The 14,201-nt window shown below is 38.4% G+C and overlaps 1 protein-coding gene across 1 annotated transcript in view; it reads right to left on the bottom strand.

Moving 5' to 3' along the window:
• LOC146465923 (uncharacterized) overlaps nt 1-14,201 on the bottom strand; it is a 55,143-nt gene that overhangs the window by 39,392 nt on the left and 1,550 nt on the right. The window contains exon 2 of the mRNA XM_085128307.1: nt 13,818-13,922. Coding sequence (XP_084984433.1) covers nt 13,818-13,875 — 58 coding nt within the window. The 5' untranslated portion in view covers nt 13,876-13,922. The remainder of the gene's footprint in view (nt 1-13,817; nt 13,923-14,201) is intronic.

The raw sequence follows: 14,201 nt of genomic DNA, 5'->3' as shown, positions 1-14,201 counted from the left end.
CCATGACTGTCACAGCCGAAATGACGAAATGCAAGCGTAAGCTTGTGCTGTGAATAAGTTCATTTATTCGGAATCAAATCATCGAGGTCGAGCTTAGCTTGAAGCTGTGTTAATTCCTGATGATCAACGCGTGCCAGTATATTGCGTCAAATGAAAACTGCATGAGTAGGTGTTTGTATCTATTATTAGACACATTGAAACACTGCCCATTTATGGTCATGGTGCACTGAAAAGTCGTCTTTCGTAGGCAACAGATGATCCTGCTATACAGTTTTCGCTATTTCGTGAGTCGGCCGGACTCACGAAAGGGTGTTACTACACCATTTGTTTTTATATTTTTTATTGTAGATTTGATGTAACGGAACGCAAGGAATGCAATAAACTGACTGTGCTTTGTTGTCAATGTGTTGAATAATCAAACAATTATCCTGCTCGATCTTGAGGGGCCTACGGCTTCCGATGTTCGGCTTATTATCAGGCGTTATAACATAGCGCACGTGCCTTCCTTTCTAATTCCTATTGGCGTCATCATGGTATATTTCTCAACATACACACGGCCGTGTGTCCATAAGATGAAGTGTGTAAATGAGACAAACTCGAGTTTCCGTCGCAAAAAATTAAAATTAAAAAATTAAATAAAAAAAAAAGTTAACATAACATAACATAAGATAACATAATATTTTATCCTGGAAATCTTTGTTTTAACGTTGACACTACAGTCCAATATCTTAACAGAAACGTTTGTATTGGTCAGTTGCTCCAACACATTTGAAAATCAATTGTGGTTTGTTCACGGCCGTCAAGGCCAAAAATGCTTACAAAAACATGTAACAAAGAAGTTTGTTATGCTTCATAGCCATTGCCTCTTATTAACTATGATAAAACGATTTCCCCAAATAAACATTCTAACGTCTAAAACAATCAGTCATTCAGTAGAATGACTATTTACAGTCATTAATGTGGTTGTGGTTTCTTTTGGACGTTATATTATGGGATGTTTAGGTTAGCGATTCTTCTTCATCGTTTTTTTGAACAATGGCTGATTCGGTTGGAGATATTGTCAGTGAAATATGAAGTAAACGAGCAATATTCACGGAAGCCTTTTATCACGTAAATGCTTGGATAGTAAGTCCGATACAGTTTGTGTAAAAACAAACTGTGCGGGGGCAAAACCTCCAAGACAAAGGAAGCAATAGAATCGTGTGCAAAAATGGCTGACATTTTAATATTCTTTTGTTTGCATTCAAATTAACCTTACTAACTTCGTTCTTGGGTTCAAAAATCAAAAGAATATTTCACCTTGAACAAGGCTAGTGAGTCAAATTTGAATGCACAGGAAAGAAAAGGTCTATGGTCTAAGACAGTCTGGCGTGAGAGGTAATAGGACGTCAATACAAAAAACTTAATTAAATTTAGTTAAATTCATAAATTTAATTTAAATAAATTTAATTAAATACCACCTTAAATTTCGTGTATTGATCACCTAAATTCCTAGAATTTGAATGGCCACAATTAAAGTACTGTTCACCATATCATCTCCATGTATCGCTCACAATATCATCTCACAGTTCTATAATAATAATAATAATAATAATAATAATAATAATAATAATAATAATAATAATAATAATAATAATAATAATAATATTTATTTAGTTGTAATTATATATCTTTTACAAAGTCTTCAGAGATTCTGTATTCATACACATATCAAGAACATATCATGGACTTTTGAAATGAGTACTACAATTTTAAGGAACTCACATTCACGATTTTTAGAGATTACTAGTCACTAAGTTTTATTTATTCATTTAGCTTTTATTATATATTTTGTACAAAGTATGTATGTATAATCTTATGGCATACATAGGGTTTTACAACTGTCATATTAATACTTATATTGCGCCGATATCAATAATAGCTATATATCGAACGTTTAAAACTATAAACCTACTCAGAATACTAAAACTATACAAACCGCATAAATATTACATAAAAGCTTTCTGCAATAAAATGTCTTAAGTGACTTTTAAAAATTGGTACGAGAGGGGCTGTTAGTTATCGCACTGAAAGGCAACGAATTCCAAAGTTTAGGAGCAGCAACAGTAAAAGTGCGATCTCCTAATGTGGTGAGAGTCCTGAATTGGACAAGATTAAGTAAAAGCCCATGACAATGGAAGCAGGCTACTTGGCAATATTGTAGCATTTTGGAGCCTTGGCAGCTTGTTAAGCTGATATGCTGGCAAGCCATAAAGTAGACTCGTTTACAATAGTCAACGCGCGACTAGAAACAAATACGTGAATGAGCATATGTTAGTGGACCGCCTAGAAAGATCTTTCGTAAATCTTCTTACATTGTACAAAGCAATCTGCGTAGCCACGTAGCCACTCTTTTCAGGATTACTTTTGGAGTGGCGGGGTATTCCCTTGTTAAGCCAATAAAAGTATCAGAATAAGTGTTATTTACATGGGAATTTATTTACCATTACGGCAACCCCTCGTGTTGAGCGTCACTATTAGCCGGAATTCATTAAAAGAGTAAGTCTACCCACGTCCCTAGGTTCTTCACACCCGCTTTTGGTCTGATTTCACAGTCTCCAAAAAATATGATCAATTTTCACCTTGACTAGTTGTTGACTTGATGCCAATCTGTTTTACGTCATTGAGTAGTAATATACGATTGTCACTGTAATTGCAACTTTCTAGAAAATCAGAATACTTTAGTGTAATTCCGATATCAGTTGAACACTTAAACTGTTTTTCCTGATTTATATAGGATCTGTGCCAGGATGCACCGTCATCAGCTTTGGTGGTCATACCTGGATTAGTAAAATCGAATGTATGCCCAAAGGTGTGAAAATTGTTAACTCGTAAAATCGGGGGAACACATGACTTCCCTACCAATTGCTTTTCTGTGTTAAAAAATTCCACTTTGAAAATATGATCGGATAAGGCTCTAGCTGAAGTGAGAGAACGTGGGCAAAAAAGCTAGTTATAACGTACTACAGTGTACGTGAAAATATTCCTTGCTCTCTGTTTGCGCCGGGAGGCAGCTCTCTGTGCATCACTTAAGAACAAAAAGGATACTCCAAATTCGGATTTCCCACGTACATTTGTCTTTGTAAGCAATCTTAGATTACATTTTGCGGTAGACAACCAAAATGTTTTCACGTACGAACGTGTGAATGAACAAAGTTCAACTTTAGCGTCCATAGCCAGCGAACCGTTCACCAGCCACACCTCTGCGATGTAAAATAATCATTAACTTTGGCGATAAGACATAAAAATACTGAGCCAATTTCGGCATCGCAATCCTTTCCACTCAAGACACCAATACCTGATTCCACTCAAGACAGGACACCGATATCGATTTCTTTCACTTTCCTTTTTAACCCTGTCACATGCATCACTGTCTATCGCATATTTGAGCATCACAAAATACGACTTGATTACCAAAAATGGTTATGTGATTTCACCTTCAGTCAACACTGCACGTTGGTATTCAACACATCGGAACACTGCCCGACGATGGTCATGGTGCACTGACGGTCAAGAACTTGAAGTAGTTCCTGAGAATGCCAAACTACTGGGAGTGACTATTACAAACAATCTCTACTGGAACTTGCACATTATTGAAACTATCAAGACAGCTAAAGCGTGCTAGGGTTCCTACATCGGACTTAGTAAGATTCTACACTTGTTGTATTAGATCTGTCTGTGACTATGCTTTACCAGTTTTTCATTCACCTCTGCCTAATTATTTAATTAATGACTTAGAACGAGTGCAGAAAAGAGCTTTACCAATTATTTGCCCTCACTTAAGTTATAACGAATCGCTTACGGTCTTACTGACATGGATTCACTTTTCGATCATCATAGTTTTTTATGTAGTTCTTTTTTGGGCAAAATCTTAGACGACAAAGAGCATAAACTACACCACTTGCTTCCCCCAAGACATAGCCCTAACTACAACTTTAGGCAAAGCCGAATGTTTGATCTTAGAAAAATGGGGCAAAATAAAGATCGACCCCTGCTGCGCTTTGTTATCAATGCGTTGAAAAATAAAACAATTATCCTGCTCACTCTTGCAGAATATTCCCTGATTTTAGCCAACTCGGCCTACGGCATCGTCGACTAAGTATCAGGCGATATTCCGCGCGATTTCGCAGGATAATTGCTAATTTTTTACACCTGAAAAGATGTTTCTTTGGGAGTTGATCACAAGACACAATGTAACTAGTTTATTTCTATTCAGTCTGCTTAGTTTTCTTCAGTGCGAATTCAAATAAACAAAACAACAGCAATTTTTGTGACCTTCCTCTCGCTTGCCTTATCCAAGTCACTCTTTATTGAACATCCAACTCATCGAGCTCTGCCTCCTCACCGCGGCAGGTTTGCGTGCTACAAACACGATTTCTTTACTATTTAAGGTTTTTTCCCCTTCCGTTTCTCTCGAATTCCCTAACAACTCCGACTTTGTGACAATCCATTTTCGAGCCTTTCAAGGCGGCTCTTTTCTCACCAAAACACAAAATATAAAGTCTATATATGGACATCAAGTTCGTGTTCAAGTTGAACTTACTTGCGCGTACGTATTATGTCAAAGACGCCAATCTCGAAAGATGTTGATTTGGGGAACTTCTTCCGGTCAAATCGCATCTTGCAATGGTATGCAGAAGGCATCGTCATTCGCGAAAGAAGAAATCACATGCAAGAGACCACAGTAGAACGCGTTTTCGTACACGGTCATTTTCAAATTCGCCATGCGTCGCTTTTGCACAGTGAAATTTTAAAACTCGTGCTCTTTATTTTCGCCATTTGGGGCACATTTGGCCTGATAGCTTTTTTCCGATCCGATGATCGAATAATTTTTCTGTCGTTTGTTATCCAAATTATTAAATTTTCACTATGTTACAAGTACGGTTCTTTCCAAAAAGCAATTTTATAACCCGCATCTCAAGCGTTTGCAATCTGTTCTCTCGAGGAAATTTTCACCTAGGAATGCGGTGTCCTTTACAAGACATTCTTCATTCGGTTCTTTAATTGTTACCTCAGATCGCTGTACAAGGTATACATATACAGTGTACAGACCTTAATCTCTGTAATTTAAACTTTCGATGTTGGCCCGATGTCGCAAAATAACTAAACAAATAAACTTTATTGGCTTGCACAATTATTGGTACAGTAAAAACACTCATATAAGAACCTAGTAATATAAGAACCTACAGGCTGAAATTTGGCATTTAAATACCCAAAAATATAAGAACCTGTTGAGCCTGGGAAAGAAAAATAGGTTCTTATACAAAAACAATCACTCCAATTTTGATGGTCAAAATTCTGTATGTTATTGTTTGGCAAACAAGGCAAGTATTTTTGTTGTCGAAAATACATAGGCTAAACCATTTTGCATTAGTAGTACAATATTTATGCCAATGGTTACACTACGACAACCTCTGAAAAATAAGAACCTATTCCGGAACCTAATCAGCCTGAATTGTTAAAATCTACCCTAACATATAAGAACCTGTTCAGCCTGACCTCGAAAATTCTAAGTTCTTATATGCGGGTTTTTACTTTAGACCCAGTGGTTTACATTGTTGGCCGGAAATTACAATAATATAAGGAAATGGTAAAGAGACTATTTATAATTGATCAAATATAAAAATATCATCGTGAGAACTCAGCAGCACAATACAAACGATATTAGTAACACTCGCATGAGATGGGCGGCATTTCGGCACCGCCAAAGCATTATTGAGGAAAGATAGAGTATTATAACCATGGGTATTTTTCACATAAGTTTTATAATTTGTGAAATTGTAGTAAAAAGGCCAAGATGGCGAAGATATACTTCCTTAAATTCGGGAATTTTTGCGGACGTTGCATACAACGCCCGTTTCCAGACAAACGTCTATAACATTTTCAGATTGGCTATGAGAAGCTATATCTTTAATTTTAAAGACAAGATTCTCAAATTTGGCCTTTTGACTAATTTTAAGGTGCTCTTTCCAGCCGTTTAAGTTATTTTGAGTTGCCGAGCCTATATAAAATGTGAAATTGCAGTGATAAAGAACTGATAGCCTTAGCCGCACAGTCCGCCTTACTTCATTGGTTCAGTATATTTTTTAAATTTTGCCGACGGGATCAACCAGGATCCGCTAACTTTATTTTTCCCGCCGTTGTCCCTTGCAAAAGTTTACTACTCATAACACAGCAACTGAACGGTTTCATTCTAGGTCTTTGGATGACTTAGGCTAATCAAATATAGTATTGGACGGCCTAAACCGTGTCTGCTCTTTTACCATTATGTGTTCGTCTTGATAACATATCTTTATAACTTGGCCTGGAGTGGACGTGATGGCAATGCCAACCTTCGATCCAAAAGAGTTTGTATTTGACCCCCTAAAACGTTGTGTTTGGATGTAATATTGATAGCGGAGCTAGTGCGCGCGCGCAGCGGAGCCCCATAGCTAAGAGACTTTGGTAAATCCATCAGTGCGAGAAATTTTGGTTTGGTTATGACGTCACTTCTGTCCGACCGACCGTACATCGTACGTACGTACGCTCCTCCATGTAAGCCAACATGGAGTGAGACACTCAAACCTTGTGCTGCAAATCAGGTTTTTTTCGGCGGGAAAAAGCATGGCCAACTGCGCTGCCGGCCGCGTTTGTTTGGCAGGAAATTGCATCGCCAACTGCGTTTTAGAAAAAACAATAATAATAATTTTGAAGACGACGTGTACGACAAAACACAAACTCAATTTATGAATAAGTCTACAAACATGTAAAACAAAGAAAGGGAGATAGAAAGAGATCGAGAAAACAGGCGACGAAGAACCGAAGTTCGACGTCAAAGAGAGCGATTGAGAGCGGTAGCAAACAGGCGAAACATGAGTGACGAACAAAGAGAGAAAGAACAGGAAAGGGTGCCGAAAAAACCCCGTGTTGCGGCACAGGGTTTGAGTGTCTCATTTCACATTGGCTTACATAAATGAGCGTATGTGCTGTAACCCGGGTTGTTTTTCGGCGGGAAAATGCATGGCCAACTGCGCTGCCGGCCGCGTTTGCTTGGCGGGAAGTTGCATTGCCAACTGCCTTAGAGTAAATAACAAAACAAAAAAAAATAATTTTGAAGACGACAAGATACAAAGTCAGTTTTTATATGTGACGAACAGCAGGAGAAAGAGCAAGGCAACTAGCGGCGGGAGAAACAAATCGACTGGCACATCATCAGAATCTGGAAGTGAAATCATTTTACTCCGATCCGGCGCCACGAAACGTTGGATTTTTCCGGCTTGAAGTGAAACGTTTTGCTCACTTAACGTTGTAAAACGAACGGAAAAATCAGCAATGGAATAAAGGGACTTGTTATTCTCAGAAGAGGCGAGTACATTCATGCAATTTTGTTGACAAAACTTTGCTAGTTTGCTAGTTTGCAAGATATTGTTTTCTTGCAGTTTTGACACGCCGTTTAACTTAAGCTTAAGCTTAAGCTAATACTGCTAACTTAATGCGATCAGAACAGTATTTTGAGCTCATTTTTTCGGTCCACGCTGATTATTTCCCTTGGAGTTTTATTTTCTGATCTCGTCCAATTTTGCCGTCAAACAGCGGGAGAAAGAGCAAGGCGGATTGCGGCAGGAGAAACAAATCGATTCTTTTAGCAGCTTTTAGAGGCGGCACCTCATAAACAGCGGCCGAATCTTGAAGAGAAATTATTTTACTCTAATCAGTGTCTAATCCGGCGAAATGAAATAAGATGCGATGGAGTTTTCCTCTTGAAGTGAAACTCAACGTTGTAAACGAACGAAAAAATCAGCAATCGAATAAAAGGACTGGTTATTCTCCAAAGAGGCGAGTATATTCATGTGATTTTGTTGACAAAGCTTTGCTGTTTTTGCAAGATATTTTTTTCTTGTAGTGTTGACACTGCAACTTGTTTAACCTCAGAGCAGCGTTTTGAGCTCATTTTTCGGTCCATGTTCGTTATTTCCCTTGGAGTTTTATTTCCTAATCTCATCCCATTTTGCTTCATTTTAGAAAAAAATTGATTCTGAGCTAAAATAGTCAGTCAAACAAACGTCTCCCAACAAGTTTTTCTCGGATATATTTCTAATTTTAGCATTTATTTCTGACAATCTTGACAGAGAACAAACAAAAAAACTTAAAACAGTAGGATATAACCGCAAAGATTAAGATGTGTGAGTAATTTTCACTGAAAGTCTTTTCAAAGAACGTTTAAAGCGAATGTAAAAGTTAAGTGTGATTTCATTTTCATCAAAACAAAGTTTACGCTAAACATTCATTTACTTGTTTTTTTATGAATTTTTCAAAGATCGTTGTTTAGTTTATTTCTGTACTTATTGCTATGAATTACCACAGTGCTTTTTTTATTTATTAGTCAAAGATATTTTTGAAGTGTGTTTTTTGGTTAGTGTATCCATTTTCTCTGAGGTTTAAAAAAAAGTATTTGCATCAAAATAGAGTTTAATTCCCAGAGGTTTAAGGCTGGTTCACACGAGCAACGCAAACGCAAACGCAAATGCAAGCGCAAGCGCAAGCGCAAGCAAACATACGCGTGAACTACCAGAACGCAAACGCAAACGCAAGCGCCAACGCAAGGAATGGAAAATTTTTCATTTTCTTGCGCTTGCATTTGCGCTTGCGTTTTCATTTCACACGTGTGAACCAGGGCAACGCAACGCAAACGCAAGCGCAAGATGAACAGCACTCGTTCCATGCCTCTGTGGTTTCAGTTCAAACCAAGATGGCGTCCTCATGCGGAAAAAACTAGCAGAGAGTGTCAGAAAATATCCTGTGCTTTAAGAAAAAAGTTGCAACGGATTCAAAGAAAAAACAAGAAGCAACTTGCATGGAGTGATGTAGAAAGAGAAGCGGGGCTAGAAAACGGTATGCCTTTGCATTTGGCGCCTTCGCCTAAACAGACGACGGCCGAGAACGAGAATGAAAAACAATACTAAAACATCGCCTTCGTCCGCCATCTTTTATCTCGTTCCCAGAGTCCTCGCTTCCCGACTGCTGTTCTAGGGTAACGCGGTCTCTGGGAACAAGATAGCCGCCATCTTAAGGTACTGAAATGCGCGTGCGTATCTCATTCTGCTTGCGTTTGCATTCGACGTGTGAACGTCTCTTGCGCTTGCGCTTGCGTTTGCGTTGCTCGTGTGAACCAGCCTTTAGTTTGGGACACCAACATGGCTGCCATTTCTTTGTTTTGGGACACCAACATGGCCGCCGTGACGTCATGTGAAAACACTCTATAAGACAGTTTTTTATGGCAGTGGACTTTATTCGTAATATTCAAACACGGAGCGATCCTATAAGACCAGGCTGAACAGTTTAGACTGTCAATCAAAAATCCCAAACGCGCGTATCGGATTGGTTGATTACCAAAGGTCTTAATTTAGCACGTTCAAGTTCCCGCAACTTCGATCGAAAGGACGTGACGAGTCGGCGGAAAAGCTGTTTTAGTTCGAATTATTTTGTTCAAAATCAATCCAGCGAATATGGCTACAGGAGAAGAATTTAGAAAGTTAAGTTATCCGTCTATTTTGAGATCGGAAATTCATTTATCGGCTGGTAAAATCTTTATATCCTTTCGAGATATTTCCGAAATTAATGATAAGGATAAAGTTCGGAAACAAACTCTGTCTCGAAATAGGTTGTTCTTCTGAAACCGGCTTCCGAGATGGAATCGATTCGATCCTTTGTGTCGTTTAGTGGGGGAGAGCTAAGTAAAGACACAAAGTCGCGGAAGCGAAGCCTAGAAGTAACAACGGAGCGGGCAACGGAGGAGAAAAGTGAAGTGTCTCAAGCGGCGAGCGATCGCACGCAAGACGACGGAGCTGGTAATCTTTTTGAAGTCGGCCTCTCTATTGCTTACTGTATAAACTTAGAATATATTTATTACTGGCTAATTTTAATACTGATGTGAGAGCCATTGCAATTATCATTTCATCCATAAGATACATGAGAGCAACATCAGGTCGTGTTTTGTTTAAATCTTTGGTGATTTTTTGAATTAGCAAATTATACAAATATGCTTGATCAGGTACGAAATGTGTTTAGATGTTTTTATTTTTGACTTGTACATAGAAGTTTAGAATTTATTACTGCCACTTCCAGCCGATTAGTAGAGTTAGTTTTCACGTACGTGATCGATAGATACACGAGCGGTATGAACCCAATATGACGACTCGAGCGGCCGTTTAGCGGGAAACATCTGCCAAATTTTGAAAATCCCGCCAGTTTTGGCGAACAACACAGACCCGTTTTGGTTATCAGCATGTTCAGATGGAGGGATACAGATGTCCAGTTCTTTGCAGGCTTCAGTTTATAATGGTTTCGATCTTTGTACTGTGTATTTGGTAGAAGGATTTCGAATTTCGAGGTAAGTTTTGTATAATCTTTCGATTGCGGCAACGAAACTTGATTATTTCCGTTAATCTCGCTAATTTCTGGTGTTTTACAAGATATATAGTTAGCGTTTAGCTTATTTTTATTGATAAATCGATTCTCTCTTCGATTTTACAAACGATAGTTCTTCTCTCTTTTTTCCTCGACCGTTACCGACGTCATCCACCATTATACTGATCCGTTTGGAAGCCAACAAAGCACTTCAAAGGGGGCGTGTCCTTCCCTTTTACAGGATCGCTCCGTGTTTAAAAACTAAAAACAATAATAAAAACAAAAAATATCATTTTGAGCCATTTAAATTCCGCTTTTATAACACAGAGGGCAAAATGTTCCTAAAACTATCAAGGAACTCCATAAAACAGTCAGTAAAACACTCTTCGAAGGCGCAAGCAAACCAACAAATTATTTAATTTTTTCGTAGCGTACAAAACAAACAAAACCAACGAGAACAGTTCCCATTATAGACATGTAATTAAGAGAGAATACAAGTTTAATTCAGGAGCAAACTAACAACGATAAATCAAATGTTAGGCATCAATTAATTGTTCACAAGCTTCCTACCGCTTGGAAATCACACGAACATAGATCGATAAAAATAGCAAACGATGGGTCCAAAGAAGGAACTTGCGGAGTAATTTCTTCCCGCTCCTTCCTCCCATCAAAAGGACACTTTCATGCTCGGTTATCGTTCGTTGAAAGCACTTGGACACCATGACTGATTTCAGTTTCTCAACCAAACAAAAGAAATTCAATCCGATCCAAGTCTTTAGCTTTTGACACAAATAATTTTTTGCTGTTTCTTGTGAGAGACACCAAAATTAACCTTTAGGAATTTCTTTCCTAGCTGCAGCACTTGATTTCCATGTATTTTTGGTACAAAGAAGCCGGCTTAAAGAGTCGAACTTCGAAAGAACCTCAAAGAACTTGTATTTTTGGACACAAAATGCAGAAACCGACAAAATGTAAAACTGTCGTGCTCAGCCAATCAGGAGCGAGTATTTTCGCCGCTCCACCAATCAGGAGCAAGTAATTTTGCCCTCGGTGAAAGGAAAATTACGAAAAACTGCCCTCTGTTACAAAAAATCAGCATTCAGTAATTTTGCCCTCTGTTTTACACTGTTATTGTTGATGAGCAGTTAGCTGCATATGCATTAAAATGTACTATATAACTGCAGAATTGATGAGGAACTCATAAGGTTATTACGTTCATACAATAAGCAGACTTCTATTGTGGAGCTCCGCTTAAATAAGGCTTGGCTAAATATATATATTACTATAGTTATATGACACGGATTTCATCCACCATGATCAGATGACACTGTGGTCGTTTTACTGTTACGGGATAAATTCAGTCGTAATCATTATATCATAAGGGAACTTCAAGCAGGGTTGACGGCGACGACAACGAAAACGCTAGACTTTCTGAAAGTCGCTCGCTCGCTTCTCATTCTCTCTTAGCTCGCCTTGTAAGCAAGTCTACGAAAACGCCGCAAAACACTAAATAGGTTTACGTGTAATGAAGAAAATCAATCGCTCTGCACGGGTATTTGAAATTTTGGTACATTTCTTTGCCGTCCTTTGCAAAATAACAACATGAAATAACTAAATCGGAAGGTCTTGTGGAGAACGTTTTGAACACACGACGGTGAACGTTTCATTCTCTTTCTTTTCTTAACGCCGGAGTAGTTCACCAATTTTGTACAAGTTGAACGAGTAGAAATTTGTGAGGGTTTCGTTGGCGTTACCGTCGTCGTTTCTTAAGTTCCCTATAATAAAGGCAACGAATCGTGATCTCCTCCCTTACACGGAAATGTAAAGAACTTCAGCAATTTAACTGACGCGTCGAATACGTTCTAGCGTAAGTTGCACTAAGTGAGAATATACAAGCAAACAATCCGAGGAGTGAAGACCTTTTCTGTGTTTGAAATGTAAGCAATTGGGTATTTTGGGGGAGTTTTAAATTTGCTGGTGACATTTTAACCTGCCTGCGTGGCAAACGTTTCTGTTGTTTTCCTGCGTTTTTTTGCCAGTTTTAGTTTTTGCCCCCAGATACACTTGCTGTACAGGCTATACAGAAGTAAAAGAGGTGGAAGCGAAATAAACTCGTTGTACTTTTCGGTATCGATTTATAATTATAACAGCATTCGCCTAAATTCCATAAGATAGGGGCTGATAATAATCTCTTGAATATACAACCTTGGCAGGGAGGGGTACCAGAGAGTCATCTTTTCGACAACTCAGGAGGGTTAGGTTGTGTGATAGATCCCCCTACGGGTCCCCTACGGAAACGAATGTGAAAGCGGAAATACTCACGACAAGTGACAATGAGCGGGGGAATTTCCCTTGATTTGCTAAGTTCAGCCAATATCAATATTGCGGCAAGGTCGTAACCTTGTCAGTCAACAAATACATACCAGAAACAAAAATACTTTTTTTATGAACGTTACTTTGCGAACATTTATATTCAGCGCTGATTCAGTAACATGCCAAGTTACTACAAAGTTCTTTCTGTCGAGACTAAATGTTTCAATACTTCTTTCCCAAAATCAGAAGATAAACATTTGCCTTCCAAGACAAATACTCAGATACATATCAAGGAGTGTATATCAGACGATATCACACGGTTATAAGAAGATCGTGTGAGATTGCAAGATATTGATGTGTTAGCCCGCCCGTGAACTTAACACTTATTCATTCTTTCTTCAGCAGTTCAAATATATAAATTTTCGTATATTCACTTTCACACAGTTGCAGTTTCTTCTCATCACCTCTACGGGTATAATACGAACTCACAAAATGACCAGCTCCCAGTTGGCTTGACAGCTCAGTTGGTCGAGCACTGCACCGGTATTGCAGAAGTCATGGGTTAGAATCCTGTTCAAGCCTGAATTTTTTTCAGGCTTTCATTTGACAACTGCTTTAGTAACTGCACGGTTACTCATTCCTGATATACAATTATCACACGTAAGATAAGACCTTCTAGTCCTACAACATCAAATATACCACTCCGTACTTTTTCTTTTTTTTTCTTTTCTTTTTTTTTTACATCGTTACTCGTAAATCATCTTCAATACCGCTGGTCCTGGAACATGTCACAAGTGAAACAGGAAACTACCTGAATATACAGTAAAAACCGGTAACTGTGTTTGGAAGGACTACCGCGACAAAACAAAAGTACCGGATCCATTCCTGTGGTAAAGGATGTAATCAACAACAAATTGTAGAATAGTCCAAAAAAAAGAAAGAAAAGCAAGGCTGATTTCACGGTCACTATTTCCGAAAGGCACGGCCTTTCTTCAGGGTATGTTTAAGACTGACGCTGTGGCAAGACGTTACAATTTAAAACAGTTACAACAACAGTTACCTGAATACAACTCACTTACCTAACAGAAGAGTCCAAACCAGCTGGAGACGTATGCTGCAACAGACAGAATTCTTCATCTTTTGCTGATATATCCAAGAGTGGAGAGTTTGCGAGCGTTCTTTACCTTTATATTTAAAGGCACGTGTACGTCAACCTGGTAACCGGAAATACGTACAATTGTAAGATTACCATCATGAAAACACACACAGCTTATTAAGATTTGATTGTTTATTATTTATTTTTTCCTTCTTTGGTCTTAACCTTGGAATAACGATACCAGGAACATAATCAGGGAGAGTGATCTTCATAAAATTCAAAATGACGACGAAAACGGCGCAAATATGACTAACAAAAAATATCTCGCAAATACTAGTTCTAATACTGCCTCAACGTCCTTGGCAAC

Source organism: Pavona decussata, unplaced genomic scaffold (genome assembly GCF_977016875.1).
Source record: "Pavona decussata unplaced genomic scaffold, jaPavDecu1.1 SCAFFOLD_155, whole genome shotgun sequence".
Lineage (NCBI taxonomy): Eukaryota > Metazoa > Cnidaria > Anthozoa > Scleractinia > Agariciidae > Pavona > Pavona decussata.
Note: the sequence above shows the minus strand (reverse complement) of the source record. Positions and strands in the feature narration are given on the sequence as shown.